The sequence below is a fragment of the Notolabrus celidotus genome, chromosome 11 (assembly GCF_009762535.1).
Source record: "Notolabrus celidotus isolate fNotCel1 chromosome 11, fNotCel1.pri, whole genome shotgun sequence".
NCBI lineage: Eukaryota > Metazoa > Chordata > Actinopteri > Labriformes > Labridae > Notolabrus > Notolabrus celidotus.
This window is the reverse complement of record NC_048282.1, coordinates 1,502,655-1,519,852: the sequence shown is the minus strand read 5'-3', so window position 1 is coordinate 1,519,852 and position 17,198 is coordinate 1,502,655. Positions and strand designations below refer to the sequence as shown.

Here is a 17,198-nt window from a genome sequence, read left to right as displayed (position 1 = left end):
ATAATATTATAAAGTATTTTACAACACACTTATGTATGTACTGTCTGTAGTAAGTATAACACTGAACAGAAAAAAGGCCTAAGTCATCATGATGAATGGAGAATATGTGTTTACCACTCATCAGAGTGTTTTACATTGAGCACATCAGTGTTCAACTGGTTCTTCATATGGGGGTTTGTGTGTGTGTGTCATTTGAAAACAAAATATAATTTTCAGAAGAAATAACATTGTTTTGAATGTAAAGTTTCATTTTGCAGGAGAACTGAGGGGTTTTGCCCATTGTGTGTGTGTTTTTTTGATTTGTGTGTAGAGTTCTGAGAGTATGAGGCATGCTTTCAGAAAATGTGTGTAAACAATCAAGAAAAACTGTAATATATGAAAATAGCATACTTGTATACAGATGTGGTCAGAATTAACAGCTGAGAGAGAGAGAGAGAGAGAGAGAGAGAGAGAGAGAGAGAGAGGAGAGAGAGAGAGAGAGAGGAGCGAGAGGACCACGAGATGAGAGGGGGAGAGAGGAGGGGAGAGGAGAGGACGAGGGAGGAGAGGAGAGTGAGAGGGAGATGTGAGCGAGGAGAGGCTTCAACACTCTGTGAGACGAGACTACTGCAACTGAGAGAGAGAGAGAGAGAGAGAGAGAGAGAGAGAGAGAGAGAGAGAGAGAGAGGGAGAGAGAGAGAGAGAGAGACTTTATATTTTAATTTTACATTTCTGTAAATAATCTATAGTTATCTGTAAAAGATAAATGAAAATATTATTATTACTATTATTGTTGTTATTAGTATTACTATTGTAATTATTATTTTTGTTGTTGTTAGTATTATTATTGTTATTTTTATTTTTATTATCATTATTATTTTTATTATTCATATATTTTCTTTCTTCTATACAGCTCTGTTAGTTTAACATTGAATCTTATTATTCTGTAATTGTTTGTAATTTTGTGTTTTATTTCTTTTTTAAGCTTTAGCAATGATTACGTATGTTTTCCATGCTAATAAAGCCCTTTGAATTGAATTGAATTGAGAGAGAGAGAGAGAGAGAGAGAGAGAGAGAGAGAGAGAGAGAGAGAAAGAGAGAGAGAGAGGGGCGGGGGGTAGAGACCTACTTCCTCATCAGGTACATTGACACAAGTGCGGCGCTTCTTTCCAGCATAGTGCACCAAGGAGGTCAGGGCTCGCAGGCCAAAGTCGTAGTGGTCTTGCTTGGACAGCTGCTGTACTGCCAGGGAGTACAGGGTGAACACCTTCTTAGCCAGGAGCTGCAATGACCATGGACAAAAAGGGGAGACAAGGGAAGAAAGAGGGGAAAAGAACAAGCTAGTTAAAGTTGATTCAGGTTAGTAGTATAAATGGGAAATGACAATTTATTAAGAGAAATAAATCACTCTTGCTTTCCTGGTTGAATTCATAAAACAAAACAAAAACAAACATATATTTCAAGTGTATTAAAAGCAGTTTGTCACAGATTATTAATCAACAGACGTATACTTGTACCTTGTTGAACACTGAGATTAGGACTAACATAACTTGAATCCCTGAGGAGATAAGGCTCACAGAGTCAGAGACATCTTTTAAATCCCTTCTTAAGACCATTTTTACAGGTTGTTTTTTTTTACATGACTTCATCCTCTTAACAGCTTTTTATTTTCATTTATTATTATTTTACATTTTTATCCAGCTAATTCATTGTTTTTGATTTAATTTGATTATTTCTTGTTTTATCATTTATTTTTTTCATGTATTATTTTACTGTTTTTAAATTATCCATTTCCTATTTTCTCTGATGTGATGTCGTCTTCTTCTATAACCTTTTCTTTTTCCTTAATGCTTTGATTGATTATGATGAAAACTGTAGCAAAAGTTAAACCGATACCAGCAGAGTTGTTCATTTGATACCTTTTATAAGTCACTCTATGTAAACAAAAGCATTGCCCCTCTTTAAATGCTGTTCTGCTCATTTGATCTAAACACAAATAGATTTTGAAAGTATTCAATTTATTATAATTATTAAAATAATGTGCAATAAAGAACTACTTGGAAGAGTACTTCAAACACTTTTAATCCTTGATTTACAGCGAGCCAGACTACACCACAGCACAAACTGCTGTGGTGGTGTACCAATGACATGAGGCATGAGATCAAAGAAGGGGTTCAGTGATTGGCTATCAGGAAACCATACAAATAGTCATTTTGTTTGAGCAGGGTAAAAAAGGATGAAATCATTTGACTTGTTAAGATTCATAAACGCTGGGTACAGCCCTGTCGACTCCTCAGAGGTTACAGCCTGAGGTGTTACTGAACACTGCTTGTGTGCACTGATTTTAACATTTCAAATGTTCAAAAATATGTTCAAAAATATATTTGAATCTAGTTGAAAGCATTTGTAGTCCTACTGTAAGGATCCCTTGTTATGTTCTCCACCTCAGATAGCAGCAGAAGCAGAATATATGAAGGCAGTGTTAGATTCAGGTAACAGGCTAACCTCCATCTGGAACGCTGGAAACTGAAAACTCTGTTCTCTCTGACTTGGGGTTTGTGAAGTATTTATGGCCACAGGAAGTGTAATATTTAGGATACAGAGGTCATCTAGAGCTCTAATTGAAGCTTACAAAGTTGGGCAGTTTTTTAAATACAAATGAGGCCGTGACATTGACCATATGATGCTCAAAAGTGACATTTTGTATGAGATTTTATCCAACAGATGCTGTTTTTATAGTCTTGCTGTGTATTTTGTGGATGATATTTTAAAATCTAAAATCAGAAAGCCCCAAAATCTTATTTTGACACTGCCTCGTATGTGTCAGGATACTCTATGACAAAGGTCATACTTGGATATCAAAGATTGACATTTTAACACCTTGTTTTCTAGATTTAAATTATCATGCCAGGAGCATTTTGAAAAAAGGTGTTTTTGGCCCCTCACGACCAAACGGCCCCGAGTTGAGAGTGCTCAGTATCACCTCGAGATGGCCTAAGGTATATAACTGGAAATACTAATGAAAAAAATGTAGCAAAAAACATCCTGAGGGCTGGGCCTGGCTCCCTTAATGCTTCTATTTATTTATGTATTTTAAAATAACACTATAACAATGATGTATTGGTCTACTGTCTCACCACTTTATTCTGTTTAATTTGTGATTATTGTTGTCAATATTTTGTGTTGTATTTTGTTTTTGTATTAGTAGAACTTCTACCCTCCTCTTTGTCTGTCTAAGGTTTATTTTGTCAGAATCCTGCCATGCTTTGTTAAACATTTGTTTCTAAAGGTGCTATATAAATACAAGTTATTATTCTTATTCTTATTGTCATTATTATTATTATTATTATTATTATTATTATTATTATTGTAACATGCTATATTTTCTTCCTCCATCTGTTCCATTTCACTTGTTTTAATTGTTACTTTTTCTCCAGAGGAAGTACCTTGCAGTTGTTGAAGCCCTCTCCAAACAGTATTATCTCAGCAATCAAAGTAGAGTCTGGAACCACCATGGAGATCGGTCTGAACATAGACTTGAGGTTGTCTGGAAGCTCAGTCCGGCCAGCATAACCTAAAAGTGAATACAAATGAAGAGAAGAGGTCAATTACAAAACATTCAAAAAGTTAATTACAACAGAAATATCACAGACTGTTTCCACAGCACAATCAACTTTTCCTTTTTCTGACTTTACCCTCAAGAGTTCATTTGTAAAGGTAGGGATAAAAGCCTCTGAATATGGGGCACAAGCTTAAACTGCCAGGCCGACGGCGCCCCCATGAGTTAATTTTGAATCACATTATATTAAACATGTAGTGTATGCAGGTACATATTAGCGTTGACCTACCAGGATTCATTGTGATAAAGATTCCACATGACTTGACAAGGCGTATGCGCTGTCCTTCAAAGTGGAACATGGTTTGTCCAGCGGAGAGGGCAGACAGGATGGAGAGGATCTGCTGGGCCACCACCGACAGCACCTCGATGTTGATACGATTGAACTCATCGAAGCAGCCCCAAGCTCCTGCCTGTTTAGGGCGGGGCGTTTCAAACAGAATAAACACAAAGTGCACAACAATGTTTCCTACATTTCCCCCTAGTTTGATAATAAAGTCATTGCTGTGCCTGAACACACACTAACCAACCCAGGGCTCTAGACACAGAGAACAGTATAATGTAATGTATCCACTCACAAAGCATTTCTTACAAGGATGAAAAAACAATACTTCAGCCATCATCTAAATCTTCATCACCATCATCACTGAGCCCCTACCTGTGCCAGACCGGAGTACATGCGTCCCATGGACTTGTAGTCCAATCCTTCAGAGCAGTTGACCACAATAACGTACATGCCAAGCGCCTTGCCTAAATCCTTCACCGTCTCTGTTTTTCCAGTGCCAGCTGGCCCTTTAAGAGAGCCTCCACGATGCAGATGGAGTGCTGTGGTCAGGGTCATGTAACACCTGAATGAACCCAACATGAGATCACGTTACAAATAACAAAGGATCTGTTTTATGCATTAAATCATAGACAGTATAGATAATAGACTTAGTATCTGTGACGTCACCCATCTGTTCCTGAGCGCTGTTTTGAAGCCAATCGCTGGTGGGAGCCATATTGGAAATGTTGAACTCAACCAAACTTAGTGTGAGGTAAAGAGGCGGGGTTTGAGCCTCCTAGCCAACCGCTATGTTTTCCTGCCATAGATTGTAAATAAAAATGGACAGTGTTGCTCCGCCTCTTCCCGTTGTACGGTTCTGAAGTCAAAAAGCCCCGCTCCAGGGCGCACCCATTGTGCAGCCAGAGTCTGCGAACCAACAAAATTTCTGTGGTTGTCACGGTAGTTTGTGTCGGCACGGTAATGAGCTCTGCCCTACAGCGTAGCGTCACAAGATCCTATGGAGTTTCCCTCTACAGCAGCAGTCAATCAAAGCAAACCCGGAAGTAAAACCCCGTTTTTTAACATCTGATAACTAACGAAAAATAAACTTTTCAGAAAAAAGAGGCCTTGAACACAAAACAGTCAAATACTAACTACATATCATCACAGCAAACGGATGGGAGAAACATTCGTACCACGTGTTTTTATTTTTTAAAGTTTGGCTGCAGCCCCATTCAAATGAATGGGGGAGACCAAGCGAGATGCACCCCTGGTTCACGCCTGTCAGTCAAGTCAGTCATGTCCTTATTTGGGCAAAAACTCATAATCTTAATATCTTCTGAACCGTTGCGTTAGAAAAAAATTCACCCCCGTACAGTGTGTGCTGATAGAGAAATTAGCTACGTAGAGCCAAGCCATTTTTTGAACCAGTCTGTAATCATGTTTATGAATACTGCAAAGATCGTCTTCTTTTAATGGGTGTGTATGTGGTTTCCTGTGTTTCTGCAGCCAGCCTCTAGTGGACGCTCCATGAACTGCAGTTTATAACACTTCCGCATGGGCTTCATATTTACAAATATGATTAATATGAAATATAGAAACAAAATAAACATTCACTGAAAGACACTCTAACTTTGAGGTGCACTAAACATCCTCACATTTAAGCACGATGTTTCAGAGGAGTAGCTAACATCCAGTAAAATACGATGTGGCTCATGGTTTTCCTGTGTATGCAAATGTGTGTGTGTGTGTCAGCTCAGATATGCAGACAGCAGAAGAGTAGGAGATAAAGAAGCTGCTGCTACACCACTACACATTAAAAACTCAGCACAGTTATTTTGGATTACGTGACTTTTTGTTCAAATATTTTCAAGTTATGGTGAATAGACCTCTGGAATTTACACAGAAAACCTGCCTGTATTTGGCACGAGGGGGAGTTAATATCAGACCCTTATAAGGGTATCTTATAAGGTCTCATTTCTAAAGTAATAAAACATAAATCTGAGGAGGCCTACAAGCCTGAACTATCAAAGGTACACTAGGCAATTTATAAAAGTTCCTGATTTACTGATGGACACATTCACTGACATGTGACAAACAGACTAACATAGGACTTCCACCAGATCTGTGTCTGGTCCATCTCTGATCCGCTGCGGTCCGGCTCCATGCTCTCTCGTCCATCAACACCCACAGGTTGTGTTTTCAGAACGCAGCACTGAGCAGGACTGCTGGACAGCTGGAGTCATGTGACTGAGGTTTCCCTGTGGTAATCACTGAATCAAGGATTCTCCTCCTCCTCTCCTCATCCATGTTGTCTTTCTGGTCCTCTGAAAACCTCTGACCTGTTGACTCCAGGCCTGGCTCCGCTCATCATGGCGGTTTGTTGTTGTAGTTAAGTGAAATACGATCTGGTGATAACACAGAGTGTTTTATTCTGAAAATTAACCGGATGTTTTCATTTTGTTTTGGTGAAACCTGACTTCCTGTCCCTCTCCATCTGCTCTGTTGAGATTGATGCATCGTGCTCCGGCATCCGGCACAAATAGAAGTCTTGTGTATCTGATCCGGAGGGCTCCAACCTGCCGGATCAGAGACGCAGCAGGAATGCAACGGAACAGATCCAGTGGAAGTTAACACATTGACTACAATAGAAACCTGTCAGATCTGGTGCTGTGATGGATCAGAGACGGATCGGACACGGATCTGATGGAATTTGGCCATGATTTACTAATGCGTTTGTTAGATGGTGCCAAGTGATTGTTAGTAACCTGTCAGTAAGAGGAGTGATGACAAGCCGTCCAGAGTTGCCCAGGTACTCGTATCCATACTTGAAACATGTGTTGGTCTGTCGGATTATGCAATCATCTTTATCCTATCAATAGATGAAAAAACAACAGAATAAAAAGATTAGTGGTTTAGGTCTCAGCCCACTGAACCATGAAATGACATGTATCAATATGTGTGTCCGTCTCCCGTCTCTCTTTCCTTCCTGTTGTTGGGACCTCTCTAAGATCATACCTCCTCCCAGTACAGCCGCAGCTGGCAGAGCCACTCAAAGGCATTGATGTCACTGCAGCCTGATTTGGCTAACTTCAGAATGACATCCCGAGCATGAACCTCCACTGTAACAAGGGCTTCAATCTTTAGACGGAGCACTTTGGGAAGGTTCCCACGGATGGTCTCTGAATACCTCTGAAGCATGGAGACCTGAAACAAAAAGATAATTACAACCTGTGTCTGTTCTTCTCATTTCCCCCTTGGATAAAGTATTTGAGAATATCTAAATGTCCTTTATTATCGGCGAAGTTTGTAGAAGTTAGTGGAAGAGTAAAAAGTAACTCTACCTGTTTCTTCTTGATGGACTTCAGGGAGGACTTTCCAGATCCCTCCTTGCTGGGATTGAGAGCTTTTGAAACATCAGTGGTCCACTGGATTTGACTTGCTGTGATGACCATCTAAAACAGAAAGCAAACATTATTCAGGATATCAGAAAGTGACTTTACTGGATTTGAATTATCACTTAAAATACCACTTTTCCAAAATGAAATATATATAAAGGCAGGAAAGAGTCTAAATGTGGTGTCAGGGGATACACATCTATTAACCTTAATTTCATAAGCCCCTTAAAGTACAAGGTAGTTTGGGGTTCAGGAGGAATGTGGATTGTTGAATAAATTAATAACATTCAGCAACATTTTTGCTGTTGCTAAAAAACAAAAAATTGTGATTCATTAAAGATGTTTTAATGCACCTTTGGAAGGCCAATGAAAGACAAATAAATGTGGTCCTGGACTCGTAGACTCTATGATTTATGGATGTAGTCTCAGTGACATCAAACATTGGTTTTTGAAGCTGATCATCAAACTCGTCTGAATAAACGGAGCTAAACGCTGCTTCGGTTGCCAAAATGTGCGTACACCTCTTCAATGACCTTGGCTGTGAAGGGGTGTATTGTAAATTCTGACTCAACCTAACTTCAGACAGCAAAGAGGAGTAGTTGAGTTGGGCTTTTAGCCTCCTCATTAACAGCTACAGTGTGCTATCTTCAAAATCCTTTTGGTACCAGGCTTTAAACATGTTCTTTCTGCTGTAAAGATCGTCTCTTTGAATGGGTGTGTATGTGGTTTCCAATGCTTCAGCAGCCAGCCTCCAGTGGACACTCAAGGAACTGCAATTTTTCGGCTTCATTTCTCAAGGCCGGAGTTTGCTGCTTGCTCTGAATTCATGTGTGAATTAGTGTGCATGCGCAAACTGTGCATGCAGCCTGTTAGAATCGCTCCTCTTCGTTCATTCTTCTTTCTGATTTTTCTTCTTTCTTCATCAGATAAGGTGGACGAGCTAACCCAGCACCAGAGGGAATACTGGCAGAGTAGCATCATGCTAACAGAGCTAACACCGGACACGAACGCCACATTGGAAGGATTTCACCTGCTGTGGGCGGACAGGATACAGGAGAGCAAGACTGAACTAACTGGTGAAGAAGGCCAGCTCAGTCCTGGAGGTGGTGGCTGACAGGAGAATTATGGCCAAGCTGTCGTCTCTGATTGACATTTGCTTCTATATATATTCTTGTTGGAATTCTTGTACTTTACACCTTCTTGTTTGCTGCTGTAACTCCATGAATTTCCCCGTTGTGGGATGAATAAAGGAGGATCTTATCTTTTCTTCTCTTATCTTATCCTACTTAGTCGTATTTTTCTCTTCAACATTTAGTTGAAGTTGTGACCTCTTTTGGCCTCCTGTTGGTGAGAGTTGTGGACTGTTTTTCAAGATGAAATCACCAACTTTAACTTTTACTCACATTACTGTTGCCCTGCACCCCGCATTGTTTTGTTTTTACTCATGTTCAGCTGGTTGAGCTGAAGCTGGCCGGCTTGTCGGCTTGGGCCGCTGGATGTTCCTGCAGTACTCTGGAGATTTAGGACGCATGGAGGCAGAGGACGCATAGAGCTACAAGGAGGAGAGGTGGTATAAGGAGACAGAGGTTTATGGAGAGGAGATCGAAGCCGTGCCTCTCTCATCATGGGCAACGTGAGATATCTGGATAATAAAATGAACGGGCTAACAGGACTACTCCAACTTCCATTGACGGCTTCCAGTCTGTCCGGGCAGACCGGGATAGCAGGGAGAGCGATGTGGGCCTCCGACCATATTATCTGCACAGGGAGATCTCACATGTCATACTGGTAGCTGTTTACATCCCCCCTCTGCCAACCGGCAGGGGATGTAAACAGCTACCCTCTTCCTGATCTCCAGACAGACCACCAGAGTGCCCTCTTCCTGATCTCCAGACAGACCACCAAAGTGCCCTCTTCCTGATCTCCAGACAGACCACCAGAGTGCCCTCTTCCTGATCTCCAGACAGACCACCAGAGTGCCCTCTTCCTGATCTCCAGACAGACCACCAGAGTGCCCTCTTCCTGATCTCCACACAGACCACCAGAGTGCCCTCTTCCTGATCTCCAGACAGACCACCAGAGTGCCCTCTTCCCGATCTCGGGGGACTTCAACCATTTATTTATTTTCTACAGAGCTTATTCTGTCTTCTGTACATACTTTTATTATCATTATTTTCATTGTATTTGTATTTATATCTTATTAATTACTTAATAATATTATTTTATATTCTTAATTATTGTGTATAGGAGTAACTTCAATAACTGGATTTCCCCCCGGGATAAATAGTTTTTCTGATTCTGATGTCAGTCAGCCATATCAGGGGATCAAGGATGCAAAATCAGGGTGGGCAGTTTAAAAAGACAGAGATACAGGTACCTGTCCGGGCCATTCCTTGACCCATTTGTCTCTCTGGTCTAGCGTCCTCTTCAGAGCTTTGAGGCAAGACTTCAAAGTGGTCTTGAGCGTTACGCGCATGGCGGTCTCAAGATTACACAGCCACTCCTTGATAGAAACAAACAATCAATCATTCACTTTTACTCTCTTTGCTGTATAATGTAACATTATGATCACGTTCATCACAGCTGTACCTCCACAGGTTTGTCCAGGTCCATCTGAAGGTGGAATGATATGTACTCCCCATCAGCAGAGAACATTCCGAATGCAATTGGCTTGTTGAGCGACTATAAAAGAGGAACAAGCATAGTGACAGCTGTTTGTATGTCCTGTTCCATTCTGTATCTGTTTGATATGGAAAACGTGTGTTGACTTTTAGGTTTCAGGCACAGATGTTTTTGAATATTTGAACATAACGACCATTTTTATTCAAGGAAAATAATCACATATTGGGAAAATCTGAGAATAAATACATTACCAAACTATGCCTTCAGTAATCTGTTCATAAAGGTGTTTAATAACACATTCAAAACGATTTCAATTCAACTCCCGTGGGAAAACCTGAGACAGTGAAAACAATGTTAAATCTTATCTTAACGATGTGTCTACCTGGTCTGTCTTTATTACTGTCTTTACTGTACTGATGAATCAATATTTCATACTTTACTGAGATGTATCTCATTTATATCTGTAGGTAGAAACTCTTCATAGATTAAATATTCTTGACTCCTGATGCACTAAATCTTTTCTACATATTTCTCATCATTAAACCAATCATGTAGAAGTGAGAGTTTACCTTTTCAACGCTCAGGCTCTTGATGTTGTCGAAACACTTCTTTAAGTGGGGTTGCATGGCTTCTGTATAATGTGATTGGCCGAGGATCTCCAGCACATCATCATTAGACAGGAAGTAGAATCTCGGGAATTTCTGCCTCTTGGTCTCCAGGTACATGTCCAAGGCTTTCTGGATATCCTCAAGCTTGGCATTTATCTGGGTGAGCTTCACCAACAAGCCTGAAAGGCAAACAACAGAAGAGATGCTCATTGAAGACTTTACCAAACTCTCAATGTGTTTTATGCAGACTGCTAACAGTTTCATTCCATCCATCCATTTTCTTCCACTTATCCGGGGTAGGGTTGTGGAGGTAGCAGTCCAAGCAAATTGACCCAGACATCCCTCTCCCCAGCAACACTTCCAGCTCCTCCTGGGGAATCCTGAGGTGATCCCAGACCAGGCGGGATATATAATCCCTCCATTGAGTTCTGGGTCTACCCTGGGGCCTTCACCCAGTTGGACGTGCCCGGAACACCTCTAAAGGGAGGTGTCCTTATCAGATGCCCGAACCTCCTCAGCTGACTCCTTTCGACGTGAAGGAGCAGCGGCTCTACTCCTCTCTCTGAGCTCCTGACCCTCTCTCTAAGGCTGAGTCCAGACACCCTTCAGAGGAAACTCATCTCAGCCGCTTGTATCCGTGATCTTATCCTTTCGGTTATGACCCCCAGCTCATGTTCATAGGTGAGGGTTGGAACGTAGACCGACTGGTAAATTGAAAGCTTTGCCTTCTGGCTCAGCTCCCTCTGCAGCACGAAGGTCCGGTACAACGCCCGCATCACTGCTAATAGTTTTATCACACTCTTAATCTAATTTAGCAATCTTGCTGAGATTCTTGAAACTTGTGATTAGTACAATAAATGCAAAATGTCCTGATCATGGATCATGAGATTAACAGACGTGTCTGTGAAGTGTCAGCAGTACTCAGGGTATTGTACCAGACCGTGGTGGTGAAGAGAGAGACAGGGTTTTGATTCATGAGTCGATCTTTGTTCCAACCTCACTTATGAACATGAGCTTTGGGTAGAGACTGACAGGATGAGATTGTGAACACAGGTGGCTGAAATGAGTTTCCTGTGAAGGGGGGCTGGACCCAGTTGAGGTAATGAGAGCACCTGATAAGGATGCCTGCTGGGCGAGGTAAAGAGGCGGGCTTTATGCCTTCTCAGGCTTAAAGCCAACAGCTACAGTGTGCCTGCCTGTGAGTCAAGTCAGCTGTGACTACAGAAAACTTCTGATCTTGATATCTTCTAAACTGTGGTGTTATGAAAACATTTGACCCCTGTACAGTGAGTGCTGAGAGAGAATTGAGCTCAGACTAAACTCATTTTGTGAACCAGGCTGTAAACAACTCTTGAATATAAAAAAAACACGCTGTTTCTGGGCCAGATACTGCCATGGAGATGAAAACCAGCACAAAGTATGAGTGATACAGTCTTAAACATGTATTTCAAATGATTGAGAGCTTGAATTGACTTCATCATACCTGGGTGGTGTGTTCCCTGTAAGGCGTTGTTTTCCTTGTAGAGTCGTTCCATAATGATCTTCCAACTTGCACTGACTTCTTCAAACTCTTTGCACTCATTGGGCAGCTGCTCCCTGATGTCTTTCCCTTGGAAAATATTCTAAACCAATGAAAAGACAACATGAAGAGTGGAGTGATGGAGAAGAGACTGCGGTGGTGTAAAGAGGTACTTCTTTTAGACATTGATTAAAATCTAAGAAAAATAAATCTGTTAAATTGCTCTCGATCCAGGTGATAGTTCAAGTATCAAAATGTTGTTTCTTAGACTGCAGACAGAAAGGTAACAGTGTTCAAATGAGCTCAGTCACATTCTGTTTCCTGCCCTCACTTAATAAAGAAAATCAGCTCTGATTTCAATCAATCCAGCTGCTTACACAGACATCTTGTTATTCATTTGTTAGTACAGACAAAACAATCATCTATGTCACTTGATTTCAATGTAAAATAAACTGGTTCTGTGTCAGACTCCAAGCACATTAAAACTAGGAGGATCCCATTACTGAGTCAGATTCAAACAATGTTTTTTAATCCCTGTGAAGAAATGAACTTTTATCACTCTGGTGTTGATCATACTACCCACACACAGGCTGTAATACACACTCATATACAAACAGGAGCCTATGCACATGCACTTATGGAGAGATCATAGACTGTATATAAAATGGACGTCATCTCGCTCAGCTGGAAGTGAGGCCGCCACAAAAACTGCTCTCCCTAGTGGCTGGCTGCAGTATAGGTCAAAAACTCTCTCCACCATTCATTTGAATGGGGGAGCAGTCAAACTTTAAAAAATAGAAACACGTGGTACGAATGTTTCTCTCATCCGTATGCTGTGATGATATGTAGTTATTATTTGACTGTTTTGTGTTCAAGGCCTCTTTTTTCTGAAAAGTTTCTTTTTCGTTAGTTATTAGAGGTTAAAAAACAGGTTTTACTTCCTGGTTTACTTTGATTGACAGCTGCCGTAGAGAGAAACTCTGTAGGATCTCGGGACGCTACGCTGTAGGGCGGAGCTTCTTACTGTGGAAACACACAAATTCCCTACTGCACAGACTCTGGCTGCAGAAAATGTACAAGATGGCAGCGTTCTGGTTTGGCTTCAAAACCGTACAAAGGGAAAAGGCGGAGCTGTCCATTATATACACAGTCTATGGGAGAGATGCCAAAGTAAAGGGGGGCCTCTATTTGTAAACAGAAGAGGAGATCTTTTGGTCTGTGTTGTGATTAATCATCAGGAAATGATTCTACCCATAGACTGTAAATAAAAATGGACAGCGTAGCTCCGCCTCTTCCCGTTGTACAGTTCTGAAGCCAAAAAATCCCTCTCCCGGGCGCCGCCATTGTGCAGACAGAGCCTGTGAAGCCACTGTAATAAGCTCCGCCCTACAGTGTAGTGTCACAAGACGCTGTGTGTCCTTTGAAGTTTCTCTCTACGGCGGCTGTGAATCAAAGGAAACCCGGAAGTAAAACCCTGTTTTTTAAACTCTAATAACTAATGAAAAAGAAACTTTTCAGAAAAAAGAGGCCTTGAACACAAAACAGTCAAATAATAACTACATATCACCACAGCATACGGATGTGAGAAACATTCGTACGACCTGTATATATTTTTTAAAGTTTGACTGCTCCCCCATTCAAATCAATGGAGGAGACAGTTTTTTTTACATATACTGCAGCCAGCCACCAGGGGGCAGTCACACTGCTGAAAGCTTCACCACCAGGAGAGCATCCGGCTTGCTGATTCTATATCGCTGATTTGCCCACTCCTGATTTCTCAATACTGACTAGCCACAGACTGGTAGCCACAGACTGGTAGCCACACCCTAACGGGACACTTGACAAGCCAGTTAGGGTTTTTTTGGCTCCACCTGCACGTGACATGTCACTAAAGTCAGTGGTTAGTTTTATTATTGATTTACCTGTTATATCTTTGCTCTTGTTATTGAGCAGTAATGTATTGTTTTGTTATTTTATGTACGATACAATAAATAAATAAATAAATGAATGAATGAATGAATGAATGAATGAATAAATAAACAAACGAATGAATGAATGAATAAATAAATGAATTAATAAATAAATAAATGAATAAATAAATGAACACATAAACAAATTAATTAATTAATGATTAAATAAATAAATGTTTAAATAAATAAATAGATAATTAGATACATAGATAAATAGATAACTAGATAAATAAATAAATAAAAGTTGTGCTGCCTATCTTTGCTAGATGGTCGCCTGATGAAGGTCTAGTACTGAAAAAATGCCATTAAAGTTATTTTTTTCATGTTGGAGAGAAATCTTTTACACATAGTATCAGGACATCAATCTCCAGTACCTCCAGATAAGACCATTGACGTTGTACGACGGTGATCATCTCCATGACTTCCAGAATGTGAGATAAGCGACGCTCCCAGCAGTCCACCTCCTGCTCCAAGGCTTTTACGAACCGAGAAGCCTTCATCGTGGACAGAATAACCTGGTTGTCCTCCAGGACCTGGAAAACCTCATCCACGCCCCTGAGAGAGAGACAGGGAGGTAGACCTCAACACAAGTGCAAAGATTCCCTGAGCTTGTAATAATAAATGTTTCTTTACAAGAGCTGCAAAAAATAGTCCTCATGTTCCACTTTGTTTTGTTGGAGCTTCATTTATCTGCTTCTTTGTCACTATCTACTGTATGTCTTGATGTTCTTGTCATGTTGTTACTGCTTCAAAAGATGTATTCCTTGTACAATAACTCCGTGTTTAGATGTTTCACAGGTTTTATTTTCATCTCCTCTCTCCATAGCTGGTAAATACATTTAATCTCTTCCCTTATATTGACTTGAAACTTTACAAACTTGATCACAGTGATAACTTGTAGTCCCTCTGCCAAACCCAGCTGTAAGGGCTGGTCTTCTCACCTCAGCATGTGATGGCCTTCATCTTTGTAAGGTTCTATTTCCAGCGATGTTTCCTCCCAAGTCTCAGCAATGCTTTTCAGACCCTTAAACACAAAACACAGAGGAGGAAAATAATAAGAGAACATTTCTATTGTTATGAGTCCCTGAGGTTGATAAACATAACCACGAGGCTTAGCTTTGAGTTTGCTGCTTGCTTGTATTTGAGATGGAGAAATATGTGAAATGAAAGAACTGATTGTTTCTAACTTAATCCAACATGCTTCAGTCTCATAATCATTTTTGTATTCTGCTTTTTGGTCCTTTCTGGTTATTCCATTTCTCCATTTTAATAGCTTATTGAACATTCAGTCACTGTTAAGCTCAAGGAGAGCTTTATGAGAAGAACTAGAAGTATGTTTTAGATCCCCACCAATATTGAGGCACCTCTTAGGAAGAAACATATTTCTGACAACTCTAACACATGTGCAGATTAATAAATATATGGGCTGAAAACTGTCCCTGTCCTGACGTATCTTCCATCACAAAGTCATTCAAATCACTTGACTGTACCTCTCAGGGTGGTGTTTACTCACAGAGTGCCCAGAATGCATTTCTCCTTTCTAATCAGTGTTAATTTTGGCAGCTACTTCAGATGTAGTCTTAGTCTTTGAACCAAAAATGCCTCTTAGTTTTAGTCGACGAAAACTGTCCAAACATTATCGTCTAGTCTGAGTCATATTTTAGTCTTTGATTTGTGTCAAAACACTTTCTTTAAAATAATTCATGTAGTCGATCAGATGCCGGTATCAGGGCTATCAAGTGTTAAAATTGTCATAATTTTGCTTTTTCACACTTTTGCCTTTTGTAATATCTTAAGTTAAGTGATACAACCTGTCCCTGCTAAACAGTAGTGACAGTGACAGATGCACTGGACAGTCGGTACTCTGAAACGCATCTGCATTTTTAATGACAAGGCGTTGATCCAAACTTATTAAATGTGACTGATGTTTCACCAAACTGGAACAAATCAAGCTGTAGACGCAGAGCTTTTTACGTTAATAGTGCATAAACATCAAACATCAAATATTAAACAGAGGAGGTGAGGAGAGCTGGTTCATAAACACTAACACTGAGCCCCTCAGATAATAACTCAGCCTGTCACAGGAAGTCATCACGCCATCTTTAAAGATGCACAGCGGGGGAAACATGGATTCTTAATGTCCGGTGGTCCTCCACTAAAGTTTTCGTCTGGTCATCGTCTCGTTAACAAAAACTAAACATACATTGGGCAGACTTTTTATTGTCAGTGATGCATTTGAGCTCGTCATAGTCTTGTCTTTGTGGTAAAAAAATGGGTCGTTGGCAGACATTTTTTGACTACATTTTTGTTAACAAAATGAACAATGTTCTATTCAAGCTGCTTGAGTATTTCAGCAGCAGATAAAATCACAAGTTGAATGACAAACCGTCCATATGCATGTCCCTTAAACTGCATGTTCCCTTGTACATAAGTAAAGGGCGGTTTGAGTAAAGGTTCAAAGTTGACAGAAACACCTACGACACAATTTAGCTCCCGAGAACAGCCAGCCTGTCTGCAAAGTGTGTGTAAGACCGTCAGTTCCACTCTCACAAGCTTTCTAGTTCAGACTCTGGCTACAAACAAGGAACAAAAAGCCTCAGTCAGGATCACAGAGAGAGACCACCGTACCTGCTCGATGGAGAGTTCTTTACTAGCAGCTCCAGAGATCTCACCGATCTTTTCAGCATACTTTTCAAGGCTCAGAGAGATCATTTTCTCCAGGGTAAACTCGGAGCTGGTTTGGTCAACAGAGCACTGCAGCTCCTCACAGATCTCCTTCCAGTGCCTGAAAGAAACCCGGCATTGAAATCATGGTTACTCTTGATCTTAATGTAGCCAGGAAGTCACCTGACAAAGGACAAGTAGAGGTGCATGCTAGCATCTACTAGGAGACTCAGGTTTGACTGTTAGTCATGAGCACAGATGGTTGGTAACACTGTGCAATAACTCATGTGTACTGCATTAGCAGCCAGCACATAGGCAGCTTTAGATTTGCCAAGTAATCATTATTAATGTACAATTTGGGGAGCATCACTAACACCCAGGTGACAGATATCCCACCCTGCACTGAACCCTACACTGAAGCATATTAGCACACAGACAGACAGACACAATAGGCTGGCACTGACACAGAGACTGAGGGTGAGTAGGTGACACAAGCTATCAGTGCAGGTCATCTCTTTCTGACTGTTTATTTGATTGTTTGTTTATTTATCTGGATC

General features: G+C 40.7%; 1 protein-coding gene across 1 annotated transcript in view; it reads right to left on the bottom strand.

The window, feature by feature from the left end:
• The window catches only part of LOC117821481 (dynein heavy chain 2, axonemal-like), a 116,367-nt gene that overhangs the window by 50,132 nt on the left and 49,037 nt on the right, over nucleotides 1-17,198 (bottom strand). The window contains exons 27-40 of the mRNA XM_034695791.1: nucleotides 16,606-16,762; nucleotides 14,919-15,001; nucleotides 14,352-14,532; nucleotides 11,972-12,110; nucleotides 10,450-10,667; nucleotides 9,848-9,940; nucleotides 9,636-9,761; nucleotides 7,205-7,315; nucleotides 6,879-7,067; nucleotides 6,629-6,732; nucleotides 4,254-4,443; nucleotides 3,828-4,008; nucleotides 3,426-3,553; nucleotides 1,109-1,261 (exon numbers count right to left, since the gene is read on the bottom strand). Coding sequence (XP_034551682.1) covers nucleotides 1,109-1,261; nucleotides 3,426-3,553; nucleotides 3,828-4,008; nucleotides 4,254-4,443; nucleotides 6,629-6,732; nucleotides 6,879-7,067; nucleotides 7,205-7,315; nucleotides 9,636-9,761; nucleotides 9,848-9,940; nucleotides 10,450-10,667; nucleotides 11,972-12,110; nucleotides 14,352-14,532; nucleotides 14,919-15,001; nucleotides 16,606-16,762 — 2,053 coding nt within the window. The remainder of the gene's footprint in view (nucleotides 1-1,108; nucleotides 1,262-3,425; nucleotides 3,554-3,827; nucleotides 4,009-4,253; nucleotides 4,444-6,628; nucleotides 6,733-6,878; nucleotides 7,068-7,204; nucleotides 7,316-9,635; nucleotides 9,762-9,847; nucleotides 9,941-10,449; nucleotides 10,668-11,971; nucleotides 12,111-14,351; nucleotides 14,533-14,918; nucleotides 15,002-16,605; nucleotides 16,763-17,198) is intronic.